Source organism: Nelusetta ayraudi, unplaced genomic scaffold (assembly GCF_046127955.1).
Source record: "Nelusetta ayraudi isolate G7.1 ecotype Tasmania unplaced genomic scaffold, CSIRO-AGI_Nayr_v1 ptg000059l, whole genome shotgun sequence".
NCBI classification, from domain to species: Eukaryota; Metazoa; Chordata; class Actinopteri; order Tetraodontiformes; family Monacanthidae; genus Nelusetta; species Nelusetta ayraudi.
The window spans coordinates 3,390,806-3,411,208 of record NW_027466109.1 but is presented as its reverse complement, the minus strand read 5'-3'; the positions used below and the strand labels follow the sequence as shown (position 1 = coordinate 3,411,208).

The 20,403-nt window shown below is 49.2% G+C and overlaps 1 protein-coding gene across 2 annotated transcripts in view; it reads left to right on the top strand.

Moving 5' to 3' along the window:
• The window catches only part of ssbp4 (single stranded DNA binding protein 4), a 77,840-nt gene that overhangs the window by 18,119 nt on the left and 39,318 nt on the right, over positions 1-20,403 (top strand). For both annotated transcript variants that reach the window (XM_076039451.1, XM_076039452.1), the window contains exon 4: positions 2,450-2,534. In XM_076039451.1, the coding sequence (XP_075895566.1) occupies positions 2,450-2,534 (85 nt within the window). The remainder of the gene's footprint in view (positions 1-2,449; positions 2,535-20,403) is intronic.

Here is a 20,403-nt window from a genome sequence, read left to right as displayed (position 1 = left end):
TGTTAATCTAACGCATTATAATACCTAATGGCTCCTTTAAACTACCTTTTTTTTTTTTTTTTAAATCCCCTGCGTTCTCGCACTGCGCACGCAGCGGCCTCCTATATTCACAGCCTAAAGTAATATTACAATAATAAAAGTCACGGTTGCTGCTTTAATCCGCTGCCGCCTCCGCCACCGATGCAGCTCCAGATTATGCAGAGGCAGAATGAGATTTTCCCGCTGTGCCGTCGCTCCCGCAAGACAGCCGGGTCAGCTGTTCAAATCGTAATATATCTTCAGGCTTCGGCGGGGCCGCGAGATGTTAGATCACCTTCAACCCCCCATGCTCCATCCCCCACCCACCTCCCGCTACCTGGGCGATGTGTGTGTTTTTTCCCTCCTCCCCGTAACAAACTGCAAGCCGTCGTCCCGTTTCATTTCCCTGCGAGCTGATTGGATTTGCGATGCTCGTCGCCGCTGCTGCTCGTGTCTGAAGGAGGCAAACAGCAAAACGCTGAGATATGATAATGCGCGCCGGGGTTATTGTTGAGTCGATGGAAGGGCAGCGTGCGACACGCAGACATACGGGCGCATTCCACATGTGTGCTCCGCCGCTCCCATCTCCTCCCTCGCCACCTCGGAGGAGCCGCCGCCGCTCGCCCAGCACCTCTCGCGCCTCAGAGGGCTCTCGGTTGTAATTGTAATTTTAAATTATTTCCAAAAAGTGTTGCCCTCTATCGCCGACTCTTGTTTCCTTCTGGCCTCTCAAATTAAAAACGGCGAGCAGGGATTGAAGCGATTGATCGGCGGCCAGAAAAAGGCTGTCCATCAAAAGCCGCTTTCAGAGATAACTGCGCTGAACCGCAGAACCTTGTTTGGTGAAAAATTGTGACAAAAAGCCTGCGACAGGGTGGCAGTGCCAGCTGCTGGTTTCTCTGATTTTTACAGGTGACCAGCTGATCTTTTTTCTCCCCTGTTTTCCTGTCCTGGCTCTCACTCCAACTCAACTCCCAACAAATTCCTTGTTCTTTTTTTTTATCCGCCACTAGTGAAATCAATAGCTTGTACTGGGACTAAAGCCTCAGTGTGGACTGACCTAGCAGGTACTTAATTCCGGTGCAGTAATTAAGGGTCCATTTAGAGTGGCGGTGGGGGTGGTGGTGGTGGTGGTGGCCTCCGCTGCCCTCTGGAGCTGCGCAATTGGTCTAATTAACTGGTATAAGTACGGTTGATTGGGTGGTAAGTAATATAATCACAGCTGACTGGTCGATAACATGCAGGGCACTGGGACCAGTGGAGAGGAAGACCTGTCGTGGGTCACAGCCCATTGGGATCTGTACAGTTGTGGCATGTCCAAGGAGCAGCTGCTGCTGCAGCAGCAGTGTGAACAGTAGGGATGGGCAATATGGACAAAAAATTTTAATCACGATAATTGCAGGCATTTATTGCGATAACGATAAAAGTGACGATAAAAAAATATAAAACAATTCATTTTTTTTAAACCGCACATTTTCGAAACCGCACTCGAAAAAAAAACGCGTTTACACGAAACCGTATTCAAAAAAATCTAGTCCACATGGATACACTGGAAACAACTGAAAACGATGTTGTACCTATGCCAGGCCTGGTGTGGCGCTGCAGGCTCTCTCTCTTCTTGACAATTTAATCTTACAAACTGGCCCATTTACCTTTAAAGTCACAAGTTAAATTTCCTTTCAGGAGGGTTTTCTTTTTTTGAGGGGGGTATACCAGAAGACACTTTTTTTTTGCTCATGTGACCCCTCTTTTTAAATGTTTCAGTCAAAGACGCTTTCTGAAGAAAATAGTCCTGAGAAATTCATAACACTTGTCAAAATGTCACACACGCGACAGGGCGCAAAGAAAACTACAGCAAGTCGCTGCGTGCAGCCAAAGAAATTGATGGAGTGTTTTCAAACTCTTCATGGAGCCATCAGCGTGAAAACAATACGCTTCATATTTGTTATTATAATTAGAGCGTAATTACAGGCTCGGTTGAAGTTGACACATGCAGTTCCAGGACTTGATAAAGGGTCAGCGAACGGCCCCGTTTACATCTCGTTGGTGCTCTGCTCACACTTTGATGGCTCTGAAGCGGGTCAGCGTGCCATACAAAGGTGTCGAACGCTTGAATTGTGATGCTGTTTAATTGAAATGTCAACAATCTACGTGCATCCGATCATCAGTCGTCCCCGTCCAACCGGCTCCGCCACTGCACAAGGTCCCACTTCAGTTTCACCTCTCATCAGTTTCACCAGAGGAGCACGGTTGAATACCGAGCAGCTCCCAGCGCTGCTGCTGAACATTCCGCATTTTGACTTTTCGCGTCAGCTTTTCCTCTTCACACACCTTCAAACACGTCGAGCTGCTTGTTTGACGACTGAAGCTTCCTTGTTTGAATCCCCGCTGCCGTGTCTGACTTGCTTCCCTCTCTGTCCTGTGTCTGCAGTGTATTCTGGGATCTGTACTGCGCCGCCCCGGACCGGAGGGAGACATGTGAACATTCCAGCGAGGCCAAGGCTTTCCATGACTATGTGAGTGAACTGAACCAACCCCCTCCACGCTGTGTATAAGGAGCGTGCGCAAATATATATTTACACATGCGCGCTAACCCGCGGCCGCTCTTGTGCGAGCGTGCGGCCCTCACTTTTTGGCTGCGAGTCTGATCTGTTAAAGGGACGGAGCCAGCCGCTTTTATATTCCAAGGCCTCAGATGCTCCTCTTTGAAATTTTTAATGTCAAACAGCGACTGTGGCTGCGCACTTGTGCGATCAGCAGTCACGACTGCGCATTAGCGTCCAAGTGAGCGACTCAGCGTCCTCAAAACTGTCTGACCTAGGTCAAAGGTCGCGCCGCCAGCCGGTTATATATCGGTGGACTTGAGGTGGCGGCGAAAGGTCAAAAAGCATAAAGCAGCTGGCCGGTCACGCGGGCAATCGAAGCGAGGGACACATTGGGAGGCGGGCGGTGATGACTTGTTGTGGCTGCGGGCGATGATGGAGGGGACGAGGGGTCGGAGGTCGCCGGACCCTTTGACCCTCTCATCTTCCGAGGCGGTTGATCAGTGTGAATCGCATGCAGCACGCTTTCTTTCCTTCTTTTTTTTTTTTTAAGAGGTGGCCCTTAATGAAGTGAAAGCCTTTGGGTCCAAGTGTGCAGATTTATGTCTTAAAAAAAAGGGATAATGCACTTTGGTGAGCACGGTGGATATGTGAAATATGAAATGATACTGTGTGGCTCATTTTATGCCACAGAAACGACAAAAAAAAGATGTTGTCCAGGAAAACACGGAAGCGGGATGGCTGATAGTGACGCAGATATTAAGACGCTTCCAGATTCTTCCATGTCGTCCTTCAGGGTCCACACTCGACTGTCTGGAGGCATTTTGAACACCTGAGAGTCCAGATTAATGCTTGTGATTAGTTTGAGTTTCCCTGCAACCCTGAGTTCAGGATAAAGTGGGTTTTAGTTTCACATTGGCGCTGCTGCTTTGCAGGTCCAAAGCACAGATTTGTGTTATTTGCCCTCCATGTCCGCGTGTCCATACACTGATAAGACAAGAGAGCCTCTGATGTCGCTGTGCTCAGGAAGTCAATGCTGTTGTTACGCTTTCCAAAATATTGTAGTACAAATTCTGACATCAGTGTTTGTCTCCTCCTCTCCTCGTGTTCTTATTGTACACTTCCTGCACTTATGCTAAGACAAGCAGTTCTTGGAATCAACCCATTGTGATGTCACAAAGAGCATAGATCTGCTTGGCCCGTTGCAGCATCTGCAGTCAGGTGGTGCTTCCATCCTCTCAGACCATCTTGCTGCGACCTTGTTCTTTTCACACCTAACATGACGGGAGGGGACAGCAGCACAGCATCAGTTTTAGGAGGAGAGAGGCAAACAAAGGGCTAACTAAACATGTTGTTATATATATTTAATTTTTGGGTGGATAATCAATTAGTCTGTTGAGGCTGCTTCACAAAAAGTGAGGAAAAGGAATATAAAAATAGCCATAAAATGGATCTGTTGTGCGATTCGGTGCAATTCAGACGCCGGCCTGCTTGACTCTGACCCGAGTCCCACCTGTGGTTCTTGTTCTCCCGCCACGGCAAAGGTCCGGACCCAATGAGGCAGGTGCGAGGGTGCCCTCCGGTATATATTTGGCCAAAAGGATTAGTGATGTTGAGCGAGCGCACTTCCTCCACTAATGTGGTCTCACCTGGGCGGCGGCGAGTTGAAATGGATTACGGCAGCTATTCTTACCGTCTCATTCAGCCTGTCGGGGCTCCGTCCCCTCCGTCGCTGCCACTCTCTTATGAGCTTTGACAGCAAAAGTGTGAGCACTTGTCAGCCCGAACAGATTACATTTGTTGTGCATGTACTGTGCATGTGTGTGGGCACCAGTCAGTGTGTGTGCGCCGTGTGTGTGTGTTTCTCCGTTTTCTGGCTGTGTGTGTGAGTGTGTGCTCGCGCGCACACGCGTGTGTATGTGTTGGACCACCATAAGATTAATTACATGGTTAATTAAACCTCGTAGTTAATTAAATCTGACAACTGTGTCTAATTAATCTAAATGCAATATAATTTCCTACACCTTTCTCCAGAGGTGGGCCAGCTGGATACCTGCATGTCAGCCTTTTTAATGGGCCCCAATTTGACACGGCCGGTCAATAATAGGCTGAACTTTAGGTTCGGCAGCTGGTAAAAAGAAAGGGAGAAAAAAAAAAAAAGCATGAGTTTTAACAACTTCGTGTTTCAGTTAACGCCTGCATGAAGCTGATAACCTGGATGTAAGTTTAAGAAACAAACAGAGGGAATGATACATTTTTTTGCCGATTAGGGGGTCTCGTCAAGCAGCTCAAGGATTCACACCCTCGACCTTTGACCTGACTCAAGTTCAGGAGGTCGACAAATGTGAGTGGACAGTCAAAGAGGTTGTTTTTAGTTGTTTTTTTTGTTTTGTTTTTTTGAAGGGAGCATGAGTGTAAGAACAGGAAACAGTTGAGATTGAATTGACCTCTGATGGTTTCATCAGTCAGAGACCAGAACAGAACAGATTCTTGATGTGATCTGCATCCGTCGTTCCGATGCACTGTGAGTTTTTAGATTCTGAAACGGCCAAAAGGTCCAAACTGACGCTCCTGTAATGTGAAAAACATGCAGCACATTTTTACAAAGTTGTTTGATGGTGCGAAAGTTTATACATTGTTCCTAAGATTTCACATTTATCCCCTTGCCCAAAAAAGTGCCTGTACAGTATATGTCTCCGTGTTCCAGTGTGTCAACAAGCTGCATGTTTACCTTCATCATCATCTTTATGCATTTCTACAATTTCTACAATTTTCAGAAGGTATTATTCGCTGAAATGCTCAATAAGTGCTTGAACATTTTCCAGATTCTTCTCTTTCTTTTTCTTTTATTTTGAAAGAAAAATCTTTCAACCGTATAGAAAATGTTTCCCTGCAGCCAAACTGCACCCAACAACTTTGACAGCAGGGCACGGCGACGAGATGCGCGCGTGTGTGTGTGTGTGTGTGTGTGTGTGTAGATCTGACAATAAGAAATGGGGGGAGAATGCAGAATTTGGTGTGTGTGTGTGAGAGAGAGCACAGTCGTGTTTTGTGACTGTTGCCATTCCTGTGTGTGTGTGTGTGTGTGTGTGTGTGTGTGTGTGTGTGTGTGTGTGTGTGTGTGTGTGTGTGTGTGTGTGTGTGTGTGTGTGTGTGTGTGTGTGTGTGTGTGTGTGTGTGTGAGAGACGGAGGCAGTGTGAATCCCCAGGGTGATGGAGGGTCTGTCTGTCTCTGATTAACTCCGGCTCCCCGGTCCCCGCAGACCGACGGCCTGATCAAGCCTCCATCACGGCCCCTTGCTGATAACGGCTCCCTCATTCCCCCCGGATCACAGAGTGAAAAACAACACGGCTCCCCGGAGCCACACACGCACGCACGCACGCACACGCTCCTAACTGTCTGTTGTTCGATGCGGATGAAGGTGGAAAAAAAAACAAGGATGTGCGGGAGATAATTTGTATTTTTATATTCGAGTACACAAGTTTTATTCTTCTTGTGTGTAATTCTCGGCTGTCAGCTCCAGGAAGCCTCATCACCCCGGACCTGTAAAATGAAACACACTTGCTTATTTGTTTTTACCCAAACCCAAAGCGGTTGCTAGGCGACGCCGAGCCCAGAGTCGAGTGTTAGTTACAGATTTTGCTTGGCTCCGTTCGGTTTGGCTCAATTTGGCCCTCGGACCGGTTTGAAAGGCTCCTCGACGCTCCTGCGGGCCGCAGCCAGAGACGTCGCGTCGCGCTCGTGGGTTTTTTTTCTGGCGGAGGGGGGAAGATAATGGAATATAATGTGCTAATCCTCAGATCTGGAGACCGGTTGACGGCTAATCCAGGGGAATGTGGCGAGATTGGAGGCCCTGGCCGCAATCCCAGAACCACTGCGACCGGCTGGATCGCTGCTCGGCTTTCGGGGCCCTGAACGGGGCCGGGCGGCGGCCGTTCCTCGTAAAAACGTGCACGCCACGCGCGCACGCTGAACGTCGGCGCCGCCACGCTGTCTTGTGAGGAGCGAGAACAGAAGCAAACTCTCGCGCCTCTTCAAAGCGGCTGTAAGTGGTCTCTCTTGTCGCCTTAATTGTCGGGAGTCGTGTTTGTCGCCCGTCCTCTTCACGTTTCCTTTTAATCATGTTTATTCCCTAAAAAAGAGAGAGAGAGAGAGCGGTGCGTCTCGTCGTCCACTCCTCCTCCTCCTCCTCTTCCTGCCGGAGAGAGTTTTTGGACGTATCTTAAACGAGCAGCACTTTGTTGAGGGAAACGTGTTTGATTGCGCGAAACATGGCACGTCTTTAGTTGCTCAGTGTGAATGATTAAAGGACGTATCGACGAGCGAGCCGGCCGCCACGTTTGCTCGCCTCCCCCGCCCTCCCCACTGCTCTCTCTCTCTCTTCCGCACACATTAAAGGGAGGCAGCGTGTGTGTGTCCCGCCCCCCGAAACCGACACACACACACACAGCGAGTCCCGAGTCGAGTTTTTCAGGAAGTGATAGACTCGGCCTTGTTGTTGCAGCCTTTTTGGCTCAGCCCCCCAGCCTTGGAGGATGGGGGGTGGGGATGGGGTCGGGAGTCGGGGGAGGGGAGGCGGGGTCACAACCCTGAACATCTGCGGTTGGTGCCAATCTGGAGCCGCTGGCTGGCCGGCCGGACTGCAGTGGCACAGATTTAGCAGCACAAGTGCGTCATTCACATGGCGACTCCTCGCCGCTGCTGCTCCACTCTCGACACGTCGACGGGAGACGTCTGAACTGCAGCCGCTGCGGCGGCAGCGGAGGCGGTGATATTAAATATCCAGGTTACAACCGGATAACAACACAGTCTAATTCTCTGGTTACAACTTCCTGCTAGAGAGAAAATACCATTAAAATTATGCTTTGTTTGACCTTCCGTATGTTTGGAAGGGGTCAAAACAAGGTGAGCTCAGGGGGAGGAGACAACACCTGACTGCTGGTGATGTCATGGATGGAAGATACCGCTTCCCCCTTTGTGATGTCACCTAGTGACGTCATTAAAGCACTGAGACGGGAACGGGCACAAGAGAGATGTTATCACTGGGAATTTCTCTTTTCTTTCTGTCTTTCTTCACAATTGCGTGACCAAAGACCAAAATTCCGGATGTCGGACTCACAGGAACAAGGAAGTAGAAGGGGGGGGGGGGGGGGGAATCCTCCGCTTGAGGACGATTCCTGTCAGCGAGCCTCCAATCAGCTCAGTTTGTCTGGGGAGATGAAACGACGACGGCGAGATCCGGCTGCGGCGGTGCGTTTTTCCCATCATGCAGTGCGCACGCGGCAGATAGATGGAGCTGCGGCGCCGCTGTTGGTTGCCAGGGGATTCTGTGAGAGGGTTAAACATTTGTTCTGCTGGACCGCACTAACAGGTGGCACCAGGGGAGGAGCCGCACTCTGCAAACAAGCACTGATGGCCAAGCCTTTTGTCTGGACTGTGTGTGTGTGTGTGTGTGTGTGTGTGTGTGTGTGTGTGTGTGTGTGTGTGTGTGTGTGTGTGTGTGTGTGTGTGTGTGTGTGTGTGTGTGTGTGTTCTCCCATCTCCACCTCCGTGTCCACCAGGTGCTCCTCTCCAGCGCCGCACGTCTGCAGCCCCTCCATCTCTTCCCCTTCTCCTCCCTCTCTGCACATCCTGCTCCCACTCCTCTCACCTCCCTTTTTTTTCACTCCTCCTCCTTCCCTCCCTTCTTCCCTCCCTCCCGCCCTCCCCTGCTCTCGTAGGAGATTGATTGGGTAATCTGGCTGGGTGCCAGTAGTGCCCGCTCTCTTGCTCGGGGGAAGGAGAGAAAAAGCGGAGGCGACATGACGACATACAGGAATAATAATAACATTCATAATATAGGCAGAGTAAAGTGCGGACGGAGCGGTGGGAGGAGTGAAAGTGTGCGTGCGTGCGTGCATGTGCGTGTGTGTCGGGGGTGCTGGTGGTGGAGGGGGTGGGTGGATGTCTTCATTCTGCAGATTCTCTGGCCGTCTCCCTCAGTTTTAAATATAGCTGGGACACAAACAGCATTCCACAACATTGTGCTTCCATCTCTGTCCGGGCCTCCCTCCCTCTTTCCCTCCCTCCCTCTCTCCCTCTTTCTCTCCCTTTTTCGCACCCGCGTCCTGTGTTTTTTTCTTCTTCTCTTTCTTCCGGAGATCAGGCGGCCGTCCTCTAAGCCCCGACGCCGGCCTGCACGCTGCCTTTGTGCACCGTTGTTTACCTTTTGTTTAACGTCTGAATGAGAGAGAGAGAAAGAGAGAGAGGCCGGTCGCCTCCCTCCCTTACTCCTTTTCTCCCTCCCTCCCGCCTGCGTCTGCCTCTCCCCATCCGAAGGAGGCAACAAAGCCGAAGAAAGCGCTGCCCTCAAGCTGTGTGCGTGTTCCGCTGGAGGTCTGCGAGTAACACAAGCACCAGATCAAATATTGTTTATGATTCCTCCCCCTGCCCCTCCCCCACTCCTCCTCCTCCCCTTCCTCCCCCCTCCGCAGGTTCATTTTGGGCAAGCACCAAAAAAAAAGAAAGAAAGAAAGAAAAACAGCGCACCACGCTTTTAGCATTTCATCTGAGCGCCGCTGTGAGGCAGCGGCTCCCGGAATCTGCCTTTTTTTTTTTTTTTTTGACAGGAGAGACAGATGCGGAGACAACAAACCGGGGACAGGGACGGAAAGACGAGCGACAGGCGGGGAAGGAAGAGGAGGAAGAGGAAGGGGGGAGGAAGGAGGAGGAGACGTCTCAGGAAGAAAGAGGTGTCTGAAGACGCCGGGGACTCTTTTTGAAGTCTTTCCATTTTTCAGAGTTTATCTGAGTTTTGGTGCCGGCTGAGCTGCTCGCAGCTGCAAATCCTTTCTGAGGCAAAGTTATTGTTGAAGTCCCGACACGCTGCCGCTGACTTCCCTCATTCTCTCCCTCCCTCCCTCCCTTCGCTCTCCGGAATCCCGACCCGGCGTTCGTCAGGGTTTTGCTTAACCCAGTTACCCGCGGTTGCCCTTCCGCGCCGCCGTCACCTTCGCCCATGAAGTTTGAAACTCGCCCTGCGAGTGATTACGACTGCGTAGGGAACAGCGGGAGCCCTCGTGGGCATTTTCCTATTTCTGCTTTTAATGGCTGAATGCCACCAATTACATAATGAATTATGGAGGGAATCGTAGGGCCGCAGCTGGATCGCTAAGATTTCAAGTCTGAATAAATTAATCAGTCTAGCCAATCTACAATTTCAAGCGCTGTATTTCCTGCCACTGTCGAGTTTTTAGCTTCACACCGTCCTTCTGAGGCTCAGAGATGGACGAAGTTTGAAATACAGTGAGCCTAGCTGCTTGCTTAAGAGGTTAGCATGGATCCTGCAGACCTACTGAACTGCATTTACACATTTCAAGACAATGGAGGACTGGAACTGAAGGCTTTTCTCCAGCTTTGCTTCGAACTGGCCGGCTTGAGGAGTTTCGTCGAACACTGCGGCAGTGCCAAGGCACACGGGGAAACCTTAAATTGTTGCTCGAACGGTGTATAAAAAAAAATTGGTCTGGCGCACCGTCCACCTTCCAGGTTTTAATAAAGGCCCTCCATTATCGTTTCCAAATGGTTCCTCGTGGATCTTTTACCAGGTGGATATGGGAAATAAATCTTGGAAGAGATTTGGGAGCCCTTTCATCTGGTGCGTCAGGTTAGCGTCGTAGAGGGGCTAGCATGCGGCCCGAGGGGCCTGTTGCCAGTCGAGTCTGCATTTTCTGGACCGTCATCATCGTCGTCTTTTGAAGGCCTTCAACACCAGCGACCACCAAACCACAGACGCTTACACCATCCATTGTGAAAAAGACCTCGCTTGCCTTGTGCATACTTTAAACTCCCCCTCTTGCCAACCTACACTGACTTTTTGCCCATCTGCTAAAATGTTCTAACAGCATTTTTTTTTTCTTGAGCATTTTACAGTTCCAGCAAATTTTTAAGAAGGGTTTTTTTTTTTTTTTCTTCTACCCCCCTTCAAAGGGATGGCTTTTCCAGCTGCGGAGCCCCCCCCACCCCCGTTCTCCCCTTCACGCAAGCAGAGCTCTGAGCTTCGTTCCATAACTGCTGCTCCTCATTAAGGCCCTAAAACACCAGCGATGGTTAGTGGGACTGTCAGGCAGGTCCCAGGGAGTGAAACCGATCTTTAAACATACACTGCACTCCAGTCGCTCTACTCGGCTCGCTTGAGAAGCTGTTCCTTCTTCTTTTTTGTGCCAAGTGCCTAAATTAACTCTGTTGCTGCGGTGGACATAATATGAGAGCAGTCGGGTTTTGCAGGTCAGACTTGATTGCTCTCTGTGCTTGCTTGTGGGTTTTTTTTTCTTCGCTCACAGGTCTTGAAGGGCAGTGACCGGACGTGACGGTGGGAGCGGTTCACTTGTCCGTTGGGTTTATTTCATATATCCATCAAGTAAACGGCCAGAAGCTGAGAGTTTTTCGCAAAATAAAAGCGATATTTAAAAAATTTCGACAAAGCACAATTGGGAGTTGCAGGTGTTTCCATCGAATGGTCCAAAGCGCATCAGCCATAATTCTCGTAAAATCTCGTCCTGCAAGTTTCCTCCTCTGTCCAAACATAATGCGCCATTTTCACTTGAAGTGAACTGGTCACATGACCCCCGTACGTCACGTCCGGTGACGTGTAAATACAAAAAAGTGTTTCCATGACACTTTTGCGATATACCTCTATATCGATACGTCTGAAAAACCACCTCAAAACTATTAGCGGTATTTGGGAGGTTTTCGAAGTTTAGGTGTTTCCATTACCAGTTTTTTATTGCGATACTTAGGTTTTGCGCAAAATCACAGCTAAAGAGAGAGAAAGAGTTTGTAAAGAGCAGATGCAGCAAATGTGATTGGACAAACGTTTTGTCAAAACCATTCAGATCTTTTGTTGCTGCCAGGTTTTCCTGTTGGTAACAGCTCAAGGCTTCCTATTGGAGGTGGAGGAAACTCTCAGTGGGTATCGCTGCTGTGTAACCAGGCACAGTCGTAAACTGAACTCACGCCAAAGCCAGTCGGGAGTGAAAACAAGCCACGTTCTCATCCCAGAAAAGCCTCCGGTCTTTGTTCCTTTTACGATATAAAAGTCCAACCCAGTTCTGATAAACCTGCTGCTACTGCAACATCCATGTTTATCTTCTGCCTTTATAAGGGCAGCTGGCAGGAGCCACTTCCTGTGTTTGTCACTGTACCTATAAAAGAACGCTGACGCCACAAGACTTCACGAACAAATCCAAATGCTTCAGACCGGAGCTCGGCGCGATGGATGTGCCTGAGTTCAAACTTGGAAAGCTCAGCGATCCGGCTGTGTTGTGAGGTTTTGTGCTGACGGACACACAAAATCCCTTCGCTTTCACCTGCAAGTGCAGGAAGCCTTTTTTCCCTGCTCTTTAGGTTATGTTGCTGGTGTCGGAGCGCATTAAATAAAATGAGGTCTGCGAGCCGATGCCAGGGCTGAAGCATCTGTTGCGCAGCGTTTGCCAGGACGTAATTCACCCTCGAACTCGTCTGCAGGTTATTCATCCCGGCTGCTCCCATTGAGCGCTGAGGAAGGGCGTTCTATAGGTTGCCTGAGAGGTTAAATTGATTGTAAATACGCAACCGGAGGGGGGGAGGAGGCGAAAAAATGAAGCAATTCTCCTCAGCGCTCGGTTCAATGAGTGTAAAGTTAAACAGTTGGAGCGAGCGCAGCGCCCTCTGGATGTCAGAGCCGTGCGCTGCGGCGGCCCGCTGGATGGTTTTGCGGTTGCGGCTTCCTCGCCGTGTTCTCTCAGGTGATGGCGGCGGCTTCATCAGAGACGCTGTCGTACGCCACAACACAATGCCGAGCGTGTCGGCAGGCGCCTTTTTCTTCCTGAAGAACGGAGCCGTGCTTACAGGGGGGAGCCCACTGAGGCAGCGTTTGTTTTTCGCTTTTCCTCGTCACCAGCAGGGGGGTTCCGTGACTTGTTTGTCGCTGGGTAAACATTTGCCTCTCTGATGTCACGACACGCAGTAAACACTCAGCTGTGTTCGTCGCTTACAAGTTTAATGAACGACTTCCTCCCGCAAAATCAGAGTTCAGGCACTTTTTTTTTTTTTCTTCTTCTTCTTCCCTTCGCCTTTTTTCTCTCCTCCTGCCCTTCTCTTGTTTTGTTTTTTTTGCCTCTCTCCCAAAACTTGGCAAATGTTGCAGCCTGCTGGCACAGCGTGTGTGTCTGTATCTGTGTGTGTGTGTGTGTGTGTGTGTGTGTGTGTGTGTGTGTGTGTGTGTGTGTGTGTGTGTGTGTGTGTGTGTGTGTGTGTGTGTGTGTGTGTGTGTGTGTGTCTGGTGTCTGCTGCACAGCTCTGCCAGTCCACCAGTCTCAAGTACCAGCTGGGCACCAGCATCCGCAACCAAAATAAACCAGGCCGCACCGTCGGTGAGCCTGCCGAGCGGAGCGCGTGCAGAGAAGTGTGCCTGCCTGTGTGTGCGTGTCTGGTTGTCGACGGGACACCCCACTTGTTTGGCTCCGGCGGAAAAGCCGAGCGGCGACACCAACCCCACCTTGGACGAGTGGGCCGGGACGCTGGTCGCCCAACTTTTTTTTTCCTCTTTTTTTTTTGTGCGCAGCGCCGTGGCCCTCCCTGCAAGGATTAAAGACTAAAAAACAATTACAAAGCCTTATTTGCAATTCAAATGCTCTTAAATGCAGACTTAATCCCCATTTTCCAAAAGGCAGAGACAGTGAAAGGCAGAATGAAACGTGTCGGGGGGAGCCAGCGAAAGCCTTGGCCGGGGCTTTTCTGCGGCTGAAATAACACTTAGAAGTCACACGGGTGGCTATAATGGTTATAATGAATGCGCTTTGAGCCGGTCGAGTTATATTTGGAGAGCATTTTGTTCCTGCTAAAAGCTCGTCTTTGCTACTGCGGGACCAATGTGCAGCATCAGCAGCGGGACGGACACGTTCTTCTTTCTCTTTTTCTTTTCTTTTTTTCTTTTTGCTCACATCTTCCAGAATTATTTGTATTTTTATTCCGCCGTATTTATATATCGGCGCCGGTGCGCGCGTGAAGATGTCCGGGTGGACGATGCGCTACGCTGCAGTGCGGGGCCACCAGCGTGCTTTTACTGCCGCAGCTCAGGGTGTATTTACAGAGAGTGACTTTAATGCAGCGTAATGATTATTTTTACTCCCCGGCACTCGGGCGGCCCCTTCGCCTCTGAGTGGAATTGCTCCCCATCGGCCCGCTGATTACCTTCGTGGCTGCCGCCACACCTGGCTCCTTCAGTGCCGCTGCCGCTGCCGCCGCCGCCACTGCTGCTGCACCTTGACAAGCGTCCTCTTTTTCTTTTTTTTTCGCCTCCGCACCTTCAGCCCTCCCTCCTCAGTCGGCCTGCGAACGCCCTCTGCTTCCTCCGTGCCGCCGAGCTCCGCCCCTCTCCAGCCTTTTCTAGCGCCTTTGCTCCTCCAGTTGGCCCTTAAAGGGCGGAAACATTGACTTGTAAAGCGACAGCAGAAGTGCATCAGCTGGAGCATGGATGTCGTTATTGTGTGCTCGACATGGTTTCCTTTGGTTATGGGGCCAAACAACAAACGGTTCCAAATCATGCAGCTTTTCACTTTAGCAGCTGTTCAAATATTATCAATTTACATATCGTTTCATATCTAGTTGTGTTTGTACCAGTGTCTTTCTCGTCCTTCTGAAGCGCCTTTCCCACTGGCCAAAAAACCTGTTTAAACGCGCTAACAATTGGCATGTGGCACCAGTGGGAAAGGCTCACCGACCCACGTCAACCTGGCCAGTGACCCAGGTTAAAATCCGCTTTAATCTGCTTGCAGTGGAAAATTCAGACCTGCATCAACACGCTAAGTTACGTGATGACGTTGAGCGTTACGTGCGCTGCGTCGTAATCTTGCGCCAGTCGCCGCATATATCACCTACCGAAACAAAGCTCTGTTTGCTTTCAAGCAAGACTGGATTCATTCAGCATTGTTGCAGCGCTGGCAAGACAGTAAAATTCCCGAGCTTCTCAAGTCTCAAGCCCAACAAGAAAGTACACTGTCCTCCGCCGGACTCGCTTCCATGTTGCTTCTCCATTGCTTACTTCCCTGAATTCTGCTGCACTTCATCAACGCCATGTCAGCGTGATGACGTCAGCAGACGCGCAGCGGTGAAAGTGGAAGCTGTGCAGCTTGCCAGCGGGGTGTGAGACTCCGTGGGGAAGGGGACAAATTCCGATTGTTAGCGGCTCTTCTTCCTCTAAGGTGGAAATTTTACAACAATGCGAAGTAGAACTTTTGATGCATGTTTTTCTTTCTTGTAACCATGTTGAAATGGTGCAACCTCTTTGTCTTCTTCTTCTTTGTTCGTTACACTGCAGTTGTTAAGAAGAGAAATGCATTGTTTGAACAGATGTGGCTACAAGTGAGTGTAATAGACGCAGTGGACGTATAAATGTAATCAATAAGTTTTGACATTAAGTCAAAATGAAGCCCGTAATGTTAAAAACACAGGTCAATCTAAACCGAAGAAAAAAAGTCCCTCTTCAAAGGTCCCAGATTATGCAGAATTCCCTTCAACAAATATTTCCTCATGTTAGTTTAACAGTGAGTTTCCCCACAAATGAATACAATCCACCGTTTACCACATTTGTTTGCTCCACTTTTCTCTAAAATGTGAATCTGCTCCGCAGGGGTCGGCAGTAACAAATAAAGATCTAAACAGTGGAATAATCGAGGACCTTTAAAAGGTCCTTCAAGCACCTGTGAATACTTTTTTCCCCCCCCATATTCAGCATTTTGAACTGTGACATGTAGAGGGGAGCCGAGCTGCCGTCTTTAATGCAACATTCCACTGCCGCCGCCTCTGAAGGTCTTTCGTCTCACAAGGTCTTTGGTTCATTACTGCAGCTCGTAGTTTGTCTACAGACTCGCTGATGGCGACCTTGAAGTCGCGTGGATGGAATAAACTTCATCTATCCTTGGATTTTTAGTCTGTTTTTTGGTTTTATATAAAATGTTTCTGGTCATTCAGGCTCAAGATGCCCATTTTACTCGCGGTCTGTCTGACTTTTGTGCTGCCTTGTTGCACCTTTAAATGTCTTTTTCAACCTTTGGAGGTTTGTTTTTGCAGTGTTGACACTGACACTGACATCATGTCCCCAGTGTTTTGTTCCCTGTGTTTGAATTGCCGCCAGTGGATTGATAACAACCGACGATACAAACATGTTGATCTCTATGAGGATTTCCTGCATCCGACTGGAGATATTTTGGACTTTTGTTGCTCTCCACAGTTGACCGCAGTTCAGATTAGAATTAGTCTTTGCAGGAAAAACTGCACGAGCTGAAAATAGAGATGTTTACGTTCTGTGACTGAGCTTGTGTTTGTGTGCGTGAGGTTTTAGTCAGCCTTAAGTTCAGTGCCGGTTCAGAAGCTTCCCGCTCCTGTTTTTATGGCCTTTTCATCCTAGAATCCACAAAAAAACAAAATCCGCACACGCGACGAGCACACCGTGTGAACTTCCAACCTCGGCCGGACTGATTTGAGATGTAAGCCTTCAGATCACTTGTTTATATCTCTCGTGATTAAGTTCAGTGGATAAATGCAGCGACACATCTGTTTCATTATAGACTTAATGTTTGGACTTATTTAAGCTCCTGTGTGTGTGTGTGTGTGTGTGTGTGTGTGTGTGTGTGTGTGTGTGTGTGTGTGTGTGTGTGTGTGCGCATCCAATAGTAAAAAGAGGAAGATCCCAGCATCAAACAGATTTACTGTGTACATCCAGCAGACACACACACACACACACACAGACGCTAAACGTGTGACCGTCTCTTCTGTCTGATCTGTATTTTTTTTCAACCTCCGCCACATCAGATCTGTTCTGTAAAAAAAAAAAAAAAAAAAATAGTGACATTTGGGAATAGAGAGATTTTGCGGCGCTGCGCTCGGTCGCACTCGGAAAAGGTCAGCAGCGTTTCGCTGAGGAGGAGCAACGCCAACCAGAGTCTCCCTCTGTTCGGCTCGGTCAGACGCGCAGCACATTCCCGCTTTGCGTTGGAGGGGTCGGAGGCGATCCAACGCCACCAACACCCCCCCACTTCGCCACCGTCGCTCCGCCGAGCTGCCCTCCTCCTCTTCTTCTTCTTCCCCCTCCTCTCCTGGACGCTGTAATCTCTCCAGCGCTGCGGCCAGATTAGCGTCCGCTCCGTATTGTCTGCCGGCGGGGCTGCGGGACGGAGGGATGGATGGCTTGGAGGAGGGGAGCAGGAGTGGAGGGCGGCGAGCTCTGATTCGCCGCCACATAAGGAAGATTACCTTTTTATTAATGTATCCATCTGGACGTTTGCTGTTCAAGTAGCTGTGTGTGTGTGTGTGTGTGTGTGTGTGTGTGTGTGTGTGTGTGTGTGTGTGTTTCCTCTTTTCTTTTTTTCTCTGCTCCCAGTCAGTTTTGTTTGCGTTTGAAATCTTATGAGATTTCACGTGAGGACAAATGGAGGCTGGGATTACATTATTCCTCCTGAGCTGTCAAACACAGTGTCGAGCAACATAATTCTGATTAGTTGTAGTAAAAACACTGCTGAATTCCCCCTGCGACCGCTGCTGCCGCCACTGCTGCTGCTGCCGCCGCCGCAAATTCACCGTGCTGCTTATCCAAAGCATGACTTTATCATCGTTATTACTATTATTTTTAATTGAATGATTTTCTGTAAAGGAAAATACAGAAGCCAGAGTGCTCGCTGCCACCCCCCACTCCAACCCCCCCACACCCCCATGCGGCTTCCTCTCCATCTCTTTCTGTCTCCTGTGCACTCGCTGCAGCAATGATTTCCATTCCTGCTGAATTAATGAGGTTCTGCTGAACTGAGAAAAGGCAACTGGAGTGCACACACACACATGCACGCACGCACACGCTCACACTTGCACACAAGTACATATTCACATTAAATTCATTCAGTTTTAGCAGATTTTTCTTTTTAAAGAATACAAGGAGGGTAAATTTAGCCAAAAGCAAAGAGTTGGAAAACTATTGCAAAAAAAAAACAACAACAAGTAAACAAGACACGCTGCCGTGTAAAGTTTGCCCCCCACGCTTTATGTTTTTCTGCAACTATGGAATCAGGATCGGACCGAAACAATACACATTTGTGTCGAAGGTGAAACAGCCGGCAAAGGCCACAACAAGAATGGATCCCTTTGCCCGAATATACAGAATATTCCCACTCATCAAACATGCAGCCTTGCGCGTCGGGCCTGTAGCCTCCTCACGCACTGCACTGCGCAACAACACTGGCCGCCTGACAATCACAGTTGTGGAGAAGAAGAACAGAAATGTAATAAATGAAGCAGATTTTGGTGAGGAAGCCTTACGCACACTGGCCACTCCCTGTTTCTTCCTCGGCTTAATCCCCGCTTCTTTATTTTATTTTTTTATCCTTGATTGTTAAACACGCACATGATTGCATACGTTTGGCGGGAGGACAAAAATACAGAAAAAAACGCCACCTTTTCCCTCCCTCCTCCTCCTCCTCCGGCCTCCCTGCTGTCTCACTGTTTTTCTTTCCCCATTCATCATCACTGAAGCAAAGGAGCCGATTCCAATTTCACTTGTTTCTCACTTCCACCCCCTACCCCCTCAGCTTTTTTTCTCTCTCTCTCTCTCCCTCTCTCTCCATCTCGCTCTCTCTCTCTCTCTCTCTCTCTCTCTCTCTCTCTCTCACTCTCTCTCTCTCTGCGTATTTCTTCATCCCCACCCATCTCAATTTTGATCCCAGGCAACCAGTTAGCAGTCAATAATCTGTTAAACAGCATCGATCGCCACCATTTAGTTTCCTGGCCGGCTACTTAGGTCGTCGCACTGATCAATGGCGGTGAATGGGAACCACCTAGATAGCGGATTGACTGCCGGGGCGCCGTTCCGCAATCATATCATTTGTCTTCATTTGCCGTTCAATTATTTGCCGTAATGGCCGCTGCCAGAAACGGCCCCATGCTGGCCCACAGTGCCACCAATGCCGTCCGAATGAGCCGGAGGGGGAGAAACAACACAAAAAAACATGGGGACACGCTGAGCGCGGTGGCCTCGCCGCTGCGTACCTTCACCCTGTACCCATGCCATCACCCTCCCCACCCCCACCCTCCACCCTCCTCACATCCTCCCCAGCCTCCCCATTCACCCTCACAGCTGCAGGAGGAAAGACGCTGTAATGTAAACAGCGTGAAATGAACAGTATCACATGACAATTTAGGACTAACTTCCTGCGTGTGTGTGTGCGTGTGTGTGTGTGTGTGTGTGTGTGTGCGTGTGCGTGTGCGTGTGTGTGTGTGTGTGTGTGTGTGTGTGTGTGTGTGTGTGTGTGTGTGTGGGAGGTGGAGGTGGAGGTGGGGGAATCAGCGGCGTAAGAGTGCATGCAGATGGTGCCCATGGCTGGACGTGTTGATGAAGTCTGACCCAGACTGGACTTCCTGTGCCCGAGAGCCCCTTCCTGAATTCATCAATCACCTCTTGCGGGGAGGAGGGGGGTGGGGAGAAGGAGGGGAGGCATGGCCACCACCGCCAGCGTCCACGTGCTGGCGAAATCCAAGCCATCTCGCCTCTCGACTCGATGCGAAGCAGAAAACATAAGAACGGGTCAAGTGGCGCTCCGTATATCTGCCCAAGGAGGTTTAAAAGGCACAGCAGAAATGATGTTAATAGTCACTAAGTCAGGAAGTAGCTGGATTTCATCCGTTTTTTCAGAGTCATTTCAATAAAGAGCCAAATACCGCAGGGCTTTGGTTCATTTTCAATTGACATTAAAGCTACATGATGTGTTTTCTACATACAAACACTCCATCCATCTGCTCCTGCTCCGGCCCCTCTGTCAAATTTTAGAACTCACTGTGGCCCCACCACCCAGTCAAAAAGCTAACCCACCCCTGGTTTAGCAACCACCTACTGGCAAGGATGAGTATGGCCAATAACGTTAACGCTAACGTTAATGCCCTAGTTTCTGGTCTGACATTTGTCTCATACCAAGCGTGACGTCAGAGTGTAGACCTGCCCTTAATGTCAATGGAAGCTCTTGTTTTTAGCCAATGAAAACACATTTTCACATTTTAGCCAATCTAACTGAAAAAATAGATATTTTATTCCATTTGTTGCAAACACAGCGTACATGTATGTTTTTTAGCGACGGTGTGTTCTTGGCTTCATGGGTGGAAAAGTCGTCTTCATGCACTCCTGTTTCGCTATACGTTTGGTCACCTGAAGCATTTTTTGGAGGGTGGAGGGAGGGGGGGTGTTTTTCTGCTGTGTTTACATAAATTAAACTACAGCCGTCAGCATATTTCTGCAGCCAGAAACCAAACCACAGTGTTGGATGGATTGATGGAGAAAAAAATTTTGGAGGAGGGAAAGTCTGAAAATGAAATTAGTCTAGGCAGAATATATGTTTTTTACAGAAGTTCTAAGCAAAACCATTTTTTATGGTCTGTGAAGTATTTTTTAAGACCATTTTAGGCTTCAAACTGATATTTGTAAACACCCAACTTGTAAAAAATGTTTTTTGCCTTCCAATAAAATAATAGTTTTATTGGTCTTGAGGCACTTTTCTCTTACAGTCACAACAGTATGACGGCGACACAGCACCCTGGTGGACGCCACTGTTAAAACATCCTCATAACTGAGACATCGGCCCCTTTTGGGGACCATGTGCATCTTATTTGGCGCTCCAACTTCCTCTTTTATCCTTTAAGTTCTCCCCGCTTTTTCTTTTTTTTTTTTTTTTTTAAATTTGCGACTCATACTCCTCCTCCCCCTGGTTTTATTGCAGTTGTGTCCCCCTCCCCCGCCTGCTGTTTGAAGTCGCCTGCTCATATATCACCGCCCTTCTCCACAGGATATCC